Source organism: Lepidochelys olivacea (genome assembly GCF_965140295.1).
Source record: "Lepidochelys olivacea isolate rLepOli2 genome assembly, chromosome: 3".
Classification (NCBI taxonomy): domain Eukaryota; kingdom Metazoa; phylum Chordata; order Testudines; family Cheloniidae; genus Lepidochelys; species Lepidochelys olivacea.
The window spans coordinates 191,152,703-191,166,702 of record NC_140413.1 but is presented as its reverse complement, the minus strand read 5'-3'; the positions used below and the strand labels follow the sequence as shown (position 1 = coordinate 191,166,702).

At 43.5% G+C, this 14,000-nt stretch overlaps 1 protein-coding gene across 1 annotated transcript in view; it reads right to left on the bottom strand.

The window, feature by feature from the left end:
- REL (REL proto-oncogene, NF-kB subunit) overlaps positions 1 to 14,000 on the bottom strand; it is a 41,079-nt gene that overhangs the window by 3,253 nt on the left and 23,826 nt on the right. The window contains exons 5-9 of the mRNA XM_084624875.1: positions 9,508 to 9,648; positions 3,417 to 3,521; positions 2,873 to 3,085; positions 2,485 to 2,559; positions 2,303 to 2,377 (exon numbers count right to left, since the gene is read on the bottom strand). Of these exons, the coding sequence (XP_084481001.1) occupies positions 2,303 to 2,377; positions 2,485 to 2,559; positions 2,873 to 3,085; positions 3,417 to 3,521; positions 9,508 to 9,648 (609 nt within the window). The remainder of the gene's footprint in view (positions 1 to 2,302; positions 2,378 to 2,484; positions 2,560 to 2,872; positions 3,086 to 3,416; positions 3,522 to 9,507; positions 9,649 to 14,000) is intronic.

Here is a 14,000-nt window from a genome sequence, read left to right as displayed (position 1 = left end):
GCTGGATCAGGCCACAGTGCTTAGCACCTTGGAGGACAAACCCTAAATGTCCAACCTGCAGTTAGGCTAGCTGTAAACATCACCCTTCTTTACTTGAAACGTGGAAGCTAGAGAAGCTTACAATAAAAAATACGGATGGCTTTGAGGCTGTATAATAAGTACTCTCAGTATCTTAGGACACGTCTGTTCTGCATCTGGGAGCAAACCTCCAGCCCCAATCCACAGACTTGTACTAGAGAGAGGCTCATGCTAGCACTCTAAAACGAGCTGTCTAGATCGGGGCGGGCAAACTTTTTGGCCTGAGGGCCTCATCACTTTTCCAAAATCGGATGGAGGGCTGGTTAGGGGAGGCTGAGTCTCCCCAAACATTCAGGCGTGGCCTGACCCCCGCCTCCTATCCAACCCCCCCTGCTTCTCGCCCCCAGAGGGCTCCCCTGGGACTCCTGCCCCATCCAACCCCCTGTCGGTCCCCTGGGACTCCTGCCACATCCGCCACCCCCTGCTCTTTGTCCCCTGACCACCCCTGGACCCCTCACCCCTAACTGCCTCTTGCCACCCCATCCAACACCCCCTGTCATTCCTGACTGCCCCCCCGGGACCCCAGTGCCATCCAACCCCTCCAGTTCCCCACCCTCTGACTGCCCTGCCCCCTATCCACACCCCCAATCCCTGACCACAGGCCCCGAACTCCCCCGCCCTCTATCCAGCCCCCTCGCCCCCTGACCGCGCTGCCTGGAGCACTGGTGCCTGGCGGCGCTACGGCCGCGCTGCCTAGAGCGCCAGGTCAGGCCACGGCTCTGCAGCTGCGCTGCCCGGCTGTCCGGCGCACTGAGGCTGCGGGGGAGGGGCCAAGGGCTAGCCTCCCGGGCCAGGAGCTCAGGGGCTGGGCAGGAGGGTCCCACGGGCCACAGTTTGCCCACTTCTGGTCTAGATGCTGCTTTGACATTGGAGCTCGGGCTCGAGCTCAGGATCCCAAGCTTGTCCTGCTCCCACTCCCCACAGGCTTCAGAACCCAAGCTCGAGCCTGAGCTGCACTGTCTACACAGCTATTTTTAGTGCAAGAGAAAGTCTGTGGCCCCGGGCTAAAAGGCTTGCTCCCAGATGCAGAGTAGACATGGCCTCACCTGCGGAGGGGGAACCATAAAAGAACATTTCTGGGGTTTCCGCATCGTTTGCTTAAATGTAAAGTTAAGACTTCACTGAAAAGAACCAAATGTCTGAAAGCTCATAGACATGCAGAGGTAACAGATACAATTTTCAAAAGGGCCTAAATAAGTTGGGAACCTAAGTCCCAATGACTTTGAGACTTAGGCTCCCAAGGTCGAAATCCTCAAAGGTATTTAGGTGCCTAACACTGACTCCTAAAACATTTAGGTTCTTTGGAAAACTTTACTCAGTGTTTAGCATTTGTCCAAACAACTTCACCTCTGACCCAATCTCCTGCTGCTCTCCCTGGCACCAGCCCCTTACCCCTCTCTCTCATTGAAAAGGGGCAGCACATGCTTGCTTGCTCCCTCCCTCCCGGCTGGCTGTCAGGGGCTCCTTCCCCACATCGGTGCTGGACTTTGGGGGTGCGGCCTATTGCAGACCGCTGGTGTTTGTTCCCCTCTTGCCCCCTGCTACTGAAGAGCTTCTCTCTCCTGCAGTGAGCTGCCCCCTTACTGCTGCTTTCATGAGGGAGCATTAGGGGCTGGCCTCTCATACTCTCAGCAGGGGGCAGACTCCAGAGACCCCTCATTGCTAGGGGACAGTGCTCTTGCTGAGAGGGGAAAGGACCCCTCAAACCTTCCTCAACCATTTGTTTTAGACAGATTCACGTTGGGTATTAGAGAGCCCCCCTTTTCTTCCACCTGAGGAGCAGGCCTACAGCAGCACTTTCAGGATGGAGTGCTGAGTCACCTTATGAGGGTGACACTTTACTGTGGCCCTTCGGGAGACCATGAATGAACTGGGGGTGGGATGGGGGCAGGTGCAAATAATAGGTGTCTTCAGGTAATACTAGTGCCTTGAAGTTTAAGTGCTGGAGTCCCAGGCCAGGCATGTTCCCAGTTGTGCGCCTGCATTTACATGTCAAGTTATTCCAGCACAGTGTGCATGAACCAGAAAGTGAAAGGGCTTTTTGATTTCTCTGTATATGCATGTGTGGTAATTGTACATACAAAAGTCACCCCACCAGTGCCTCTAGCCACTGAAAACTAGCCCCCAGTGTTTGAAAAGCTTAGGGCCCTTATCGGACTCTCTGCTATGGAAAACGGACACTGCAAATCAGAGAGTCTGCATTGACATGTGCAGACAAATCTACCTTTCTTAATTACCCGCCCTTCGCCAGGGATAGACCGGAATGGAGCTGCTTTGGGCCTCTCGGACACACTGGGACCTGTAATGGAAAAGGCAATTAATCCTGTTATTTAAGAATAGGATCGCTCTTTAAAAAAAAACAAAAAACCCACCACATGGAAGCAAACTACCAAATGTTTTCCTTACCATATTCCTGGATGAGCTTTTGCAAAGTCAATGTTGATATTTGCCTTTGCCTTTTTGCTTTATTACCATAAGGATCTACAAGGGGAAGGAGAAAAGAGTGTTGGAGATTAGGATGCTCTCCACTGTGTTTTGTGATGAAAGTTTCCAGTACTGATGTATGCCTTCTGGTTATAGTGGAAAGGGTCTTCCCAAATGTAGTTCTCATAAATGTGTGATCTAAAGAGCTGATACAAAAAAATCACAACCCACCACCCTTAATATTATTCTAAAGAAGGACAATGCTGGAGTGCCGTTACTAAAACCAAACTTTTTATGATTCAAGTTTGCTCTCTCATGTAATAATACAGCTTTGACATACTCTTAAGAATTCTACTAGTAGGAACTGTACCTTTTTCATCTGGTAGATATCTGAAATCCATTGACTCACTGACTTCCTGGTCAGAAGGCCTTCGCAGCTGCATCTTTACCGTAACTGGTTCAGAGATGTCTTCGTAAAATGGTGGGGTTTTGAATACAATAGCGACTTGACGGTGTACATCAGCTTGTGAGAAACTACCTTTGGCTTCCCACTCATTCCAGACAAATCTGACTTCTATATCATCTAGTCCACCAGAAACAGAAGGTACCAGTTAGTACAGAGAGAAAAAACTAAAACCTCTGGCCAACATTTTCAAACTTGTGGGCCTACAGTTAGGCATTAAGTCCTTATGTAGGCTCCTAAATAGCCTGATTTTCAGAGGAGCTGATGACCTATTGAGTTCAATGGGAGTTGAGGGTGCTCAGCAACTCTGAAATCAGGCTGCTTATTTGGGAGCTTAAGTGAAGGTTTAGGGGCCTAACTTTAGGCCTCCAAGTTTGAAAATGTTGGCCTCCGCAGCTGAATACATTTGAAATGTATTCTGGGAAGAGGGAGAGAAACTAATCACAGTTACCTTTTTGAACCTTGTCACACAGTAGAAATATTTCATCTCCTCCTTTTACACTTCCACAGTTCTTGTTCACACGACAGATTCTCAACTCTGCTGTGTTGGGAGCCCCTAGAGAGAAAACAGGAAATAGCGATAGGATATAAGGACACAAGAACAGCTGTACTAGGTCAGACCAATGGTCCATCTAGCCCAGTATCTGGTCTTTCAGCAGTGGCCAATGCCAATTATGTCAGAGGGAATGAACAGAGCAGGCAATTTGAGTGATCCATCCCATGTCGTCCAGTTCCAGCTTCTGGCAGTTGAGATTTAGGAACACCCAGAGCTTGGGGTTGCATCCCTGACCATCTTGGCTAATAAAAAAGAGAGAGGTCTTTATGGAAGTGCCCTGGGATGACTGATGGGCAGCTATTACAGCACTGTTATCAACATGAACGGATGTGAATGTAAGAGGTGAGTTCGAATGCACCTCTGTACTGGGCCTGGTATTAAAGTCTGTACTGGAAGGGGTGCTCCATCTAGCCCTCTCCACTATGTACGTAAGGCTTGTAAAGCATTAGTGGCTGCCATAGAATGAAAGTGCAGAGGAGAAATTCTGGTACATATAAACTGAAATGAAGGTCTCCATCCTGCTTGGCCTAACAAGGCAATAACAGGGGCAGGGACAGTGCAGTGCACACCTGGCATTCAAAATGCCCTCCACACGAAGGTAATTTGGAAACATGTTCCTAGCCCAAGATGAAATCAGTAATCAGGTGATGAAGGCAAGAAAGATGAAGGCTCTGGTCATGTAGCCTTTTCCTGTCTTGGGCACCAAACACCAAAACTGCTACTCTTAACCACTTATCTTCCATATTTATTCCAAAGCCAGCTCACATTACTGTTGCAAATATTTCACCACTTAGCCAGTGGTTGTTACTCAACATTACAGCAACTCTGACCCATAGAACTCGCATGCAAGGGTTTAGTCAATGACCCTTACACATCACTCTGGAGTTGCTGGAAAGGGTTGGGTCAGCAATTTGTGAAAGTGAAACCCCTTCCCCCCACCTCAGCACAGCAGATTATAGTTTTTACTTAGGGACGTACTTGGTCCTAAAACCGCTAAGTTCGGTCTAAAAGAGATCGGCAAATGAGGGTCGGGCGAGAGTCAATGAGTCTTCCTATACACTCACACAGCATCTACTCAGTGTGGTCCCAGTCAGGGTTGGGATCGCTGGGCACTACCACTATAGAAATATTTAATAAAAATAATATTTTAAAAAATATTTAATAAAAAATAATTAAAAAATAGCAGCTAACAGGTTTTTTTTTTTTTTAATTTTAACATTTGGAGGCAATGGCCAAATTTTTCAAAAACAGGATCCTAAAGTTAAACTCCAAAATTTGGATTTAGGCATCTAAGCAAATAGATGGCCAGATTTCAAAAAATACCCACCAGCCCCCAGTAGGGTCTACAGGAATTTCTGGGTGTTCAGTATTTCTGAAATCTGGCCACCAAGGCCCCAGTCCAGCAAAATATTTTGAAGCATGTGCTTAACTAAGCATGCGAGCAATCCCAGTAAATCAACATATGTACATATGCTTAAATTTACGCATGGGGTTAGGTGCTTTGCTGGCTCAAGGCCTCATTTGAGTGCTTAAGTATAGAAAATTCTGAAAATCTTGGTAATATTGCATATTATCATCTGTAATTCTATACAAGGGGCCAGACTGGGCTCGAAGACAACCACCACACAACTTCTACTGACTTCAGCATCTGGCTAAAGATGTGCAGACACAGAAGGCCTCTGGCATTATATCAGTGCTCACAGAGGTACTGGATCAAGAACTGCCCTATGTAAGATTACCTCTGGTAGCCTCACTGTTTGTCATTAAAAATAAACCAATACAATTAAGATAGCATAACTGCTTAGCCCTGAGCAGCGCAGCTGCTGGAGACCTGCAAAGCTTTGGAGTCTTCAGTGCTGAAAGTAATTATTTTATCTACCACAAGTCAGAGTTTAATATATTAACAGCAGCTTTTCATGAACAAATGTGGGATAAAGATTAGGATACTGTTTCAAATTGATATACTTCATAAATAATATAATAATTCATATATATCCAAGTAGTATGCTGGGCAAAAGGTGGTCCAATAAATTTATAGACTGCATCCCAAAAACCTAAATTAAAAGAACATTAAGGTTGCAAAGTCAAGCAGCTGAAAGTTAGGAAATCTCATAGTTAAGGCTGCATGTGCAACTGTAATTCAGCCCCTTTGTGCATATTCATTAGGATACAATCTTTACATATGTGATCACATGCTGGTTTTCCCCAACTCATTCAGTGCACAGGACAGACTGTGCTCACTGAATGAGCAACTCTTCAATATTTTGTTTCATCCTCATCATTTAATGTGTGACCACATGCCTCACTGCACACTTTTCAAAACCTTCTCTACATAACAGTACAGAATTAACAGCTTCCTCATGACGCTCTCAGCGTCATATCTTAGGGCTTTACTAACATGAATGGAATGGTCTTCACCAGAGCCCTGTGAGGTGAGGCATGACGACTAGCCCCATATGACACATACCCAGTAATTCTGGGTGCCAAATCTGAGATGCCTAGTGTCTGATTTTTTTCAGAGCATTTGGTATTATGTAGCACTTTGGATGTACAGAGCACAGCTTCCATGGACCTCAGTTGCAGCTGAGAGCGATCAGCACTTCTGCAAATCAGACCCCAGGTGTCTCAAGTTGGGTATTCAGAAAATGAGGAACACAGAGTGACCACCATGTGAAAATTCTGGTTTACATAACTTGCACTGCATCACACAGGAACTCTGCAGCAGAATCCAATACTCCAGGGCAGCATTCAGCTGCCTTTACCATGAAACTGTCCTTTCTGTCCCTGCGGTTCCCAGTCTCATTCATGTCACACTTTCCCCAAATGAGGCAGGTATCCTACAAAAGGCCTCCTTCACTACACAAGCCTGATTCATTCACTGAGCCACGACACATTAGCTCCATCACTCAATGAATCAGAGGTCCTGTGGAAAAACTAGCATGTGATCATGTAATTAAGGACTGTATCATAATGCATACACACAAGGGGGATGAATTAAGGGTGCATAAGCAACCTTAATTCTGGCATTGCCTAACTTTTGAGTGCATGACTTTGCAACCTTGATGTCCTTTTAACACAGGAAATTACATTCCAGAAAACTAAGTTTTTTAAAATGCAAATAAAAAAAACCCAGAAATTCCACCATGTGGAACCGTACTGACCCCCAACACAGGTCATCAGGTTGTTCAGATCTACAGTACAGACCACTGCCACTTGAACAAAGCGTAACTGTTGTTTTCTATTTGGTCCAGTCACTAGAAGGAGACGAGACTCACTTTGCCAGTCTGTTTCACAACTATCTGATGACAGCAAAGGAATATTAAGACTCAGAAATACTGGGTTCAGTTCCAGGCTTGGCAGAGGAGTATTCTTCAGTGGTTATAGACCTTTCTATCCCTATTTTCGCTCTCCTGCCCCTGCCCCGGCCCCTCCTAGGCTCTCAGTGAAATGGCTGTAAGAATGTTTTTTTAAAAAACATACACCAAAAAACCATATTTCTCCCTGATCTCATTCTCAGAAATGGCTGAACCGTTTTAGCAGAAATTTCCCAGACATGTCAGCCTGAGGTAGACACCCAACATGGGAAATTTCAGCCTAAAATAATTAAAGTTTGGCAAAGTTACAAGCAACTGAAAACGGGAGCCATCTTAGCTATAGACAGTGCCACCTGCACTATTTTATAAACTGACACGGTCTTCGGCTCCACCTGTACCCGTTCAATTGTTTCCACTTTAAGTTCATACATTTCAAAAATGAATAAGTTGATGGAGACTAAGAATGACAAAAAGTGAAGACAAATTATTACATGAATGCGTGTGGGAAGAACAAAATATATGACAATGCAGAGAGAGCTATAAATATTTGTATTGCTACTTGTTTGAACAGACTTGCAACAGCTCTGGGTGAGTAATGTAGGTATCCCAAAGCCACTGACAAAACAAACTGTATTCAGATCATCTCGGTCTATAAACCATGAGAATATACTGAGAGCCACAGTTCAGTAGGAAGAAAATGTGTGTTACCTGAATAAGTTGGCTGTTTATTGCACGTATTCAACTGCATAATTTTGGTCACTTTATAATACTCTATGAGAGAGAGTGCATACACACTACACATTTTTAACCAAGGTCAAAACTTGACCTTTCTTAATTCTGTATGTCAGAACTAGTTTGAAAAGGTCAACAAATTCATGAGATGTCACAGCAATTCTACCAATTTGTGGTTGAAGTTATGCATCATGTTTTAGTTACACTACCACTAAGCTACAATGGAGGACTCCAAACACCCGTAATACAAAACAAAATCACACCTACACACACACACACCATGATAAAACCAAAGAAAGCTTAGCAGGGACTGACGTCAACTGAAAGGCACTTGTATTTATGATCTAGCACAGGGGTCGGCAACCTTTCAGAAGTGTGCGCCGAGCCTTCATTTATTCACTCTAATTTAAGGTTGCGCGTGCCAGTCATACATTTTAACATTTTTAGAAGGTCTCTTTCTATAAGTCTATAATATAGAACTAAACTATTGTTGTATGTAAAGTAAATAAGGTTTTTAAAATGTTTAAGAAGCTTCATTTAAAAATTAAATTAAAACGCAGAGCATCTCGGACTGGTGGCCAGGACCCAGGCAGTGTGACTGCCACTGAAAATCAGCTCGCATGCCGCCTTTGGCATGCGTGCCATAGGTTGCCTACCCCTCATCTAGCGTATTTCTAAATGGTAGCTGAGAGACATTGCTTTTAGCTCTGTTAATTTTATCTCAACCTCACCAGCTCTGCTTTAAAGTCTCTGAACAAAAGATTGTGTAGCATTTCAACTGGCAAAAGTAAGAGATTTATAGCATGTTTTAAAAATAGGTAAAAACAAAAACCCTAGTTAGAACTGAATACTTCCATAATGGTTACGTCAATTCATAGCACAACTCTCCTCATCAACTGCACAGATGCACCTTTTTTCTAAATCAGTGGCTTCTACTAAAATAATCGGTCTCACGACCTACAAAACTTGGCACAGAAATGTCTTATCAGAAAGACGACAAAAATAATTGCCAAAGTCTTCAACAATTATTAAAGGCTATTCTGCAAAGGCAGGATATAAATATTTATATCTCATATTTCACACTCCTTTTTCAGACGATCCAGTTACAGTATAGCGAAGTCACTCAAAAATCCTCTGAAAAAGTTAATCCTTTGCAAAACACATCTGTTTGTGGTAAAATTCCATCCTGGATAGTGAGTTAGCACAAGGCCTATGCATCACTTAAGGGGCCAGACCCTGAGCTGTTCAAAACTGGCATCACTCCATTGAAGGCAGTGAAGCTACGCGAACTTAAACCAGCTCAGGTTCTGCCCCAGGCCCTCAAAATAAGGGTTGATGGGACATAAGTAGTTTAGAGCTTTGTGCTAATTCTCTACATGGGTGAATTTCACCCATAGGGCCTGATCCAAAGCCCCAAAGAAGTCAACAGAAAGATTCCCCAATTATTTCAAAAGGCTTTGGATCAGGTCCTTGGAGCACAGATCGAGCTTTATGGCAGCTAAGTCCAAGCTGGGACCTTTCTCAGCAATCTTTATCACTACAAAATATTTTAAACGCCTTGCCTACTGGAAACGGGGTTTCTTGTGGTTACTGCTGCAGTACGTAACCAATGGCCATGAAAGGATCTAACGAGTAGTATGACTGATACAGATACTGCACCTCCTACTACCCAATGTCAACATACCACTCACACCTTTGTTAGACCCATTTGATATCCAACAGGCATATACACAATCTACGGTCCATATTCTGGCCTTGGCTCTATGCACTAGGATCCAAAGCCAGCGCTAGGATCCTTGGCCCTGTGTTTGCATTAGATAGCGTAACAGAGCCAGAGAGCTGAGAGGGAAATGGCTGGGAAGATAGCCTGACCTCTGTCACTTCCAATACAAGGGAAAAGTTATCACTTAAAAGTGCACCTGTCCAGTTGGGATACTCACGGTTATCATAAATAGGGTTGGAGATGACAGGAGGAAGTGGTAACGTACAATTGCCATGTTCATCAGGGAGGAACACCTGAAAGCAGAGTCTCACGACATTGAGGTCATACTCATCAACATTGAGCAGCTGTTCTTCGGGCACTGCAAGGTAGAGAGAGATGGCAGAGTAAGAGTTATCACACAGAAGCAGCAATCACACTTAAAGAAATTGGGGTGAATCTCTGCTGGTAGAAGCAACAATGCCACCAGTGCATGGAGGATTCACCTGTGACACTCACTAAACCCCACGTATCAATCTCTTGAATGTGGAACAGTAGCCTTTAACCCTTACTCTCTTCCAAACCTATTGTTAGCCTGAGAATAGTTTTATGGTCTCATTTAGCCATTCAAAGAATCACAAACCAAGTGCCTACAGTATCAGCAGACCATAATAATACTTCCAGTTCACCCATCCTCCAAAAACCTCCTACAAATTTCATTACCCCATTAGTCAAGAGTGAAGCTTGAAACATGCTTGGACAAAAAACAACAAAAAAAACAACCAGCAGTGACCACACTGTACTGATAAATGTCAAACACTTGCATCACCGTTTTGGTGTCCGCCCCCACACAGCGTAGGAGGTGACACCACCCACCCACGCTGGTGACTTTTGGTATTATTGAAATAGTACATGCAGCAAATTCAAATTCCTCTGCCTTTTTCATTTGCAATTGTGATTTGAATATCTCAGTCCCTCCAGATCTCAGAGTTTAAAAATAAATTTGATCTTTTTCATTTTAAACATGGGATATTTATCTATAAATGCACCAGGATTTGAAAGTTAAAAATCAGCCCCTCTACAGCTTTAAATATTTTGGATCCAAACCTGGTGTCCTAACATGGGCAGATCCTCTCCTGACAGAGTTTTGTCAGTGTAAAGAGTGCAGGATCAGGCCCAGCTAATTTATCAGAAAGTCTAAGGCAAAGTTTCAAAATATAATATACATTAGTAGTAGACTTTTTAATTTAACAAAACAGGGTCTTTGTGAAGCAGATTTGGTCACTGGCACCATTTCACCCTGTAATCTGCAATTTCTGTGTTCAGACTATCTCAGATAACCTGCACCTGAACATACAGTGTTAGTACTCCCTGCCCAACTCCCCTTACCGAGAACTAGGGGCTGGATGCTGGGCCAGGAACAGATGGGAGGCAGCTTACACCTCCCTATTCAGAAGCTGCAGTGATCAGCACTGCCCCAGTTGAGGCGAGGATCTGGTAAGGAGGCCTGACTTGCCAGAAGCAGTACTGCAATCTACCGTGTAGAAGGTATACATGACAAGGGCAGTCCTCAGGGCTCAGCTCAATTGCTAACTGCTTCAACAGCTCAAGGGGCTTTGCACAAGCACAATCTCTGCAATGCATGTCCACCCCAGCCATGTCACTCCCAAATCTTCCTCCTCCAACGCCACACTCAACTTGCCATCACTCTGCCCCAGAATGCCCCTGCAGAGCTGGGCCTGGGCATAGGAGACCCCCAGCAATACAATTACACCTAGTTGGCTAACGCAGGCTCAATGCTGATTTGGTTTCTCTCCAAGCTCAAACCAATAGGAGTAGGCAAGAGGACTCAGGAGACTTGGAGGTGCACCTTGTAGAGTTTCTGCCAAATACTACCTTCATGGGAAGATATTTGTGGCCTCCAGGTGGGGCAGAAAGCATAGCCCCCCTACCCTGCAGAGCTCAGAGATCTATAGGAAAAGGCAATGCCAAACTTGTACACTCGGGAGAACGTGCAGTGGGGCAGGTCTCTGCTCCGCCCTGGTATGGCTCTTGAAGAGCAGTGTGTGGTGCCTGTAGGGCTTATGCAGCCCTTTTTACACCGATTTGCTCTTTCTGCAGCAAGTTCTGGTAGAATACACCAGCAACAAAGATGTTTGGGAATGACTACTGACTTGTTTCTGCTGCTAGAATTAGACCTGAAGACAGTTTTCTGCTAGGAGGGTGCAATGTGTCACAAAGATGGGATCTCTGAGCCCAAACCCCTTTCTCTAATTGAACAGATGGCTTCTCAACCTAGCTCAGGCCTAGCAGATGCAGCCCACTCATCCTTTTGATGTCACCTGACTGATATAAATGTTTAATTTTTTCCCTCTTAACTAAGTCTTAGGGAATGGCATATTCACTGTCCCAATGTCTCTGGTATCTCATCCACTCCCCAAAAACTTGAGGCAGTTAAGCAATGACATCTCGGCAGCATTCAGGTTCAGGGCCTGAAGTTGGTGTTTCAGCACTAGTCTTTGGTGATAACCCAGACCCTGATGTTGAGGGTTTCCCAGGCTCATTCCGTAGCTCCTGGATCATAAATTACTAAACTAAAGGCGGGCTCAAACTTTATCCAGATAACAAACCTCTCTCAGTGGATTTGAAGGTGTTGGGAACTGCTGTGGTTTAGCTCATTGCAGATATATGGAACCAGGCATGACAATCTGGATCTGGTTTCTGATATCGTACCATCTCAAAGCTGGGACCCGCAGCTGTGGATCAGCGGTCGCTACTACAAACTAAGGCCCCAATCATGCATTGTGGTTTGCACAGGTGCAGCAGTCTGCCCATGCACAAAAAGTTGCAAGATTAGTGCCTAAAGCAATTCCAGAGTTCCAAAAATGTATTAGATTATGTGGGAATTTATATGCTAATAGTAAGGTTCAAATAATATAATTTTCCCAAGGTGTAAATGAGCTTTCAAACTCTCACTGCTTCCTAATCAGTCCGCTTGACCAAGCTGTTCATTACCTTGAAATACAGAAAGGGTACAATGGACTAATAATTCCAAAATATGAAATCCATTTGAAGAACAGTTTTTACTGGAGACATCAGTGTTGTGTTTCCCATATTCTTAAAAGTAGTTTTAAGATTTAAAAAAAAAAATCTGCCATTTGAAAGAGGAAGTGTTCAGTTAAGACTGATTCCTCTTGTCTATTTTTAAATTTCACTTCTTACCAGATGAACAGAATACAATGCAGCAATCATGTTCTCTTTTATTGCTTTAACTCCATCTTGTGATAAGATATTTTTAAAAAACCCCAAATATATGGGCCAAATTCCACCCTTGCATTAAAAACACACAGCTCTCATTAATGTCCACAGGAACAGCATTCACCCCTTGAGGACAGATTACAACCCAAATCCTTATTTTTGACCTGAGTGGGAATTAAGAGTCTGATCCTGCTCCCACTGAGTTTTGTCATTGACTTCAGAGGCAGGATCAAGCTCTAAGTAAAGACTATTTAAAAATAAACCAAAATGACAGTGTCTTATTCTACATGAAAAGCCAGATCCTCAGCTGCTGTAGTTTGCTGTAGCTACAGTGATTTCAGTGTTGAAGGAACCAGGCTGAGGATCCATCCCAAATATCTGAACATTCTAACATGTAGGAGAGGATAAAAAAAAAAAATCTGATCCCACTGTGTTAGCCTCACACAAGTAATCCCACTGAAGTAGTCAATGGGAGTACTCACATGAAGTGCTCAGAAAGCAAAGGACTGATTGCATGTTGGGGTTTGGGGAGCACAGATATGTTAAGAAAAGCTTACGCACAACTTTATATTTATAAAAGAAAGTGCCTAATCTCTTGGCTTCAGTTCTTCTTCTTACTTTTAAACTCACTGTTTTTAAATGGCACCGCACCTTACTGTCATCACAGGAACCAACCACAGGAGTTTTACAACTAGGCCTGGCCCATCATCATAACAAATTTCTTGTGACTGTCCATTCTAATTAAAACCTGGTCTCACTGCAGCTGAGTTCACACCTCTTAGGAGTTCACTTTCTGTGACTATTCTAGCACACAAATATACATGAAGGAAAGATTGTGAAAACAGTGAATTTTAAGTAACTTTACGAATATTGATGGAAAGCAAATTCTGAATTCATAAAATGCAGTTATTTGTGTCAGAAACCTTACTCATATGATCATAGAACAAAAAAGTCATCTGACCTATGTACACACACAATAAAAACCAGCCAATGCTATTCAAATTCTCACCAAGAACAGCTCACAAGCTACATGAAAAAAAGCTATTCAACTTTTAATTTTAAATTAATAAATTTGAAAAAAATGCAGCATCATTAACCCCAAGATTGTCTTAAATATAATGAGATTTCAAAAATAGTAAATTTGAAGATTTTTATCATCTGCTTTCTGGGTTTAGAGTCAAACTTTTGTCTATAATCATGAGAGCTAGAAATGTAGCTTACATTTTTAAATAAAAGATTATCTCACCTGTCACTTTACTCCTGGCACTGGGAATTAGAAAAAATTACATCAACTGTCCTGAGATTTGCAATAAAATTGTGGGAGTCACCAACACTGAAAATGGTTAGCTGCTTAAAATCAATATGCTACAAGAAAGAGGCTACACTCATTAATAAATGATTTTTCTATTAATTTGTCACTTCAGTGCTACTTACCACTGTTTCAAGAGATACTCTGATACAACTGCTGTAAAGAGA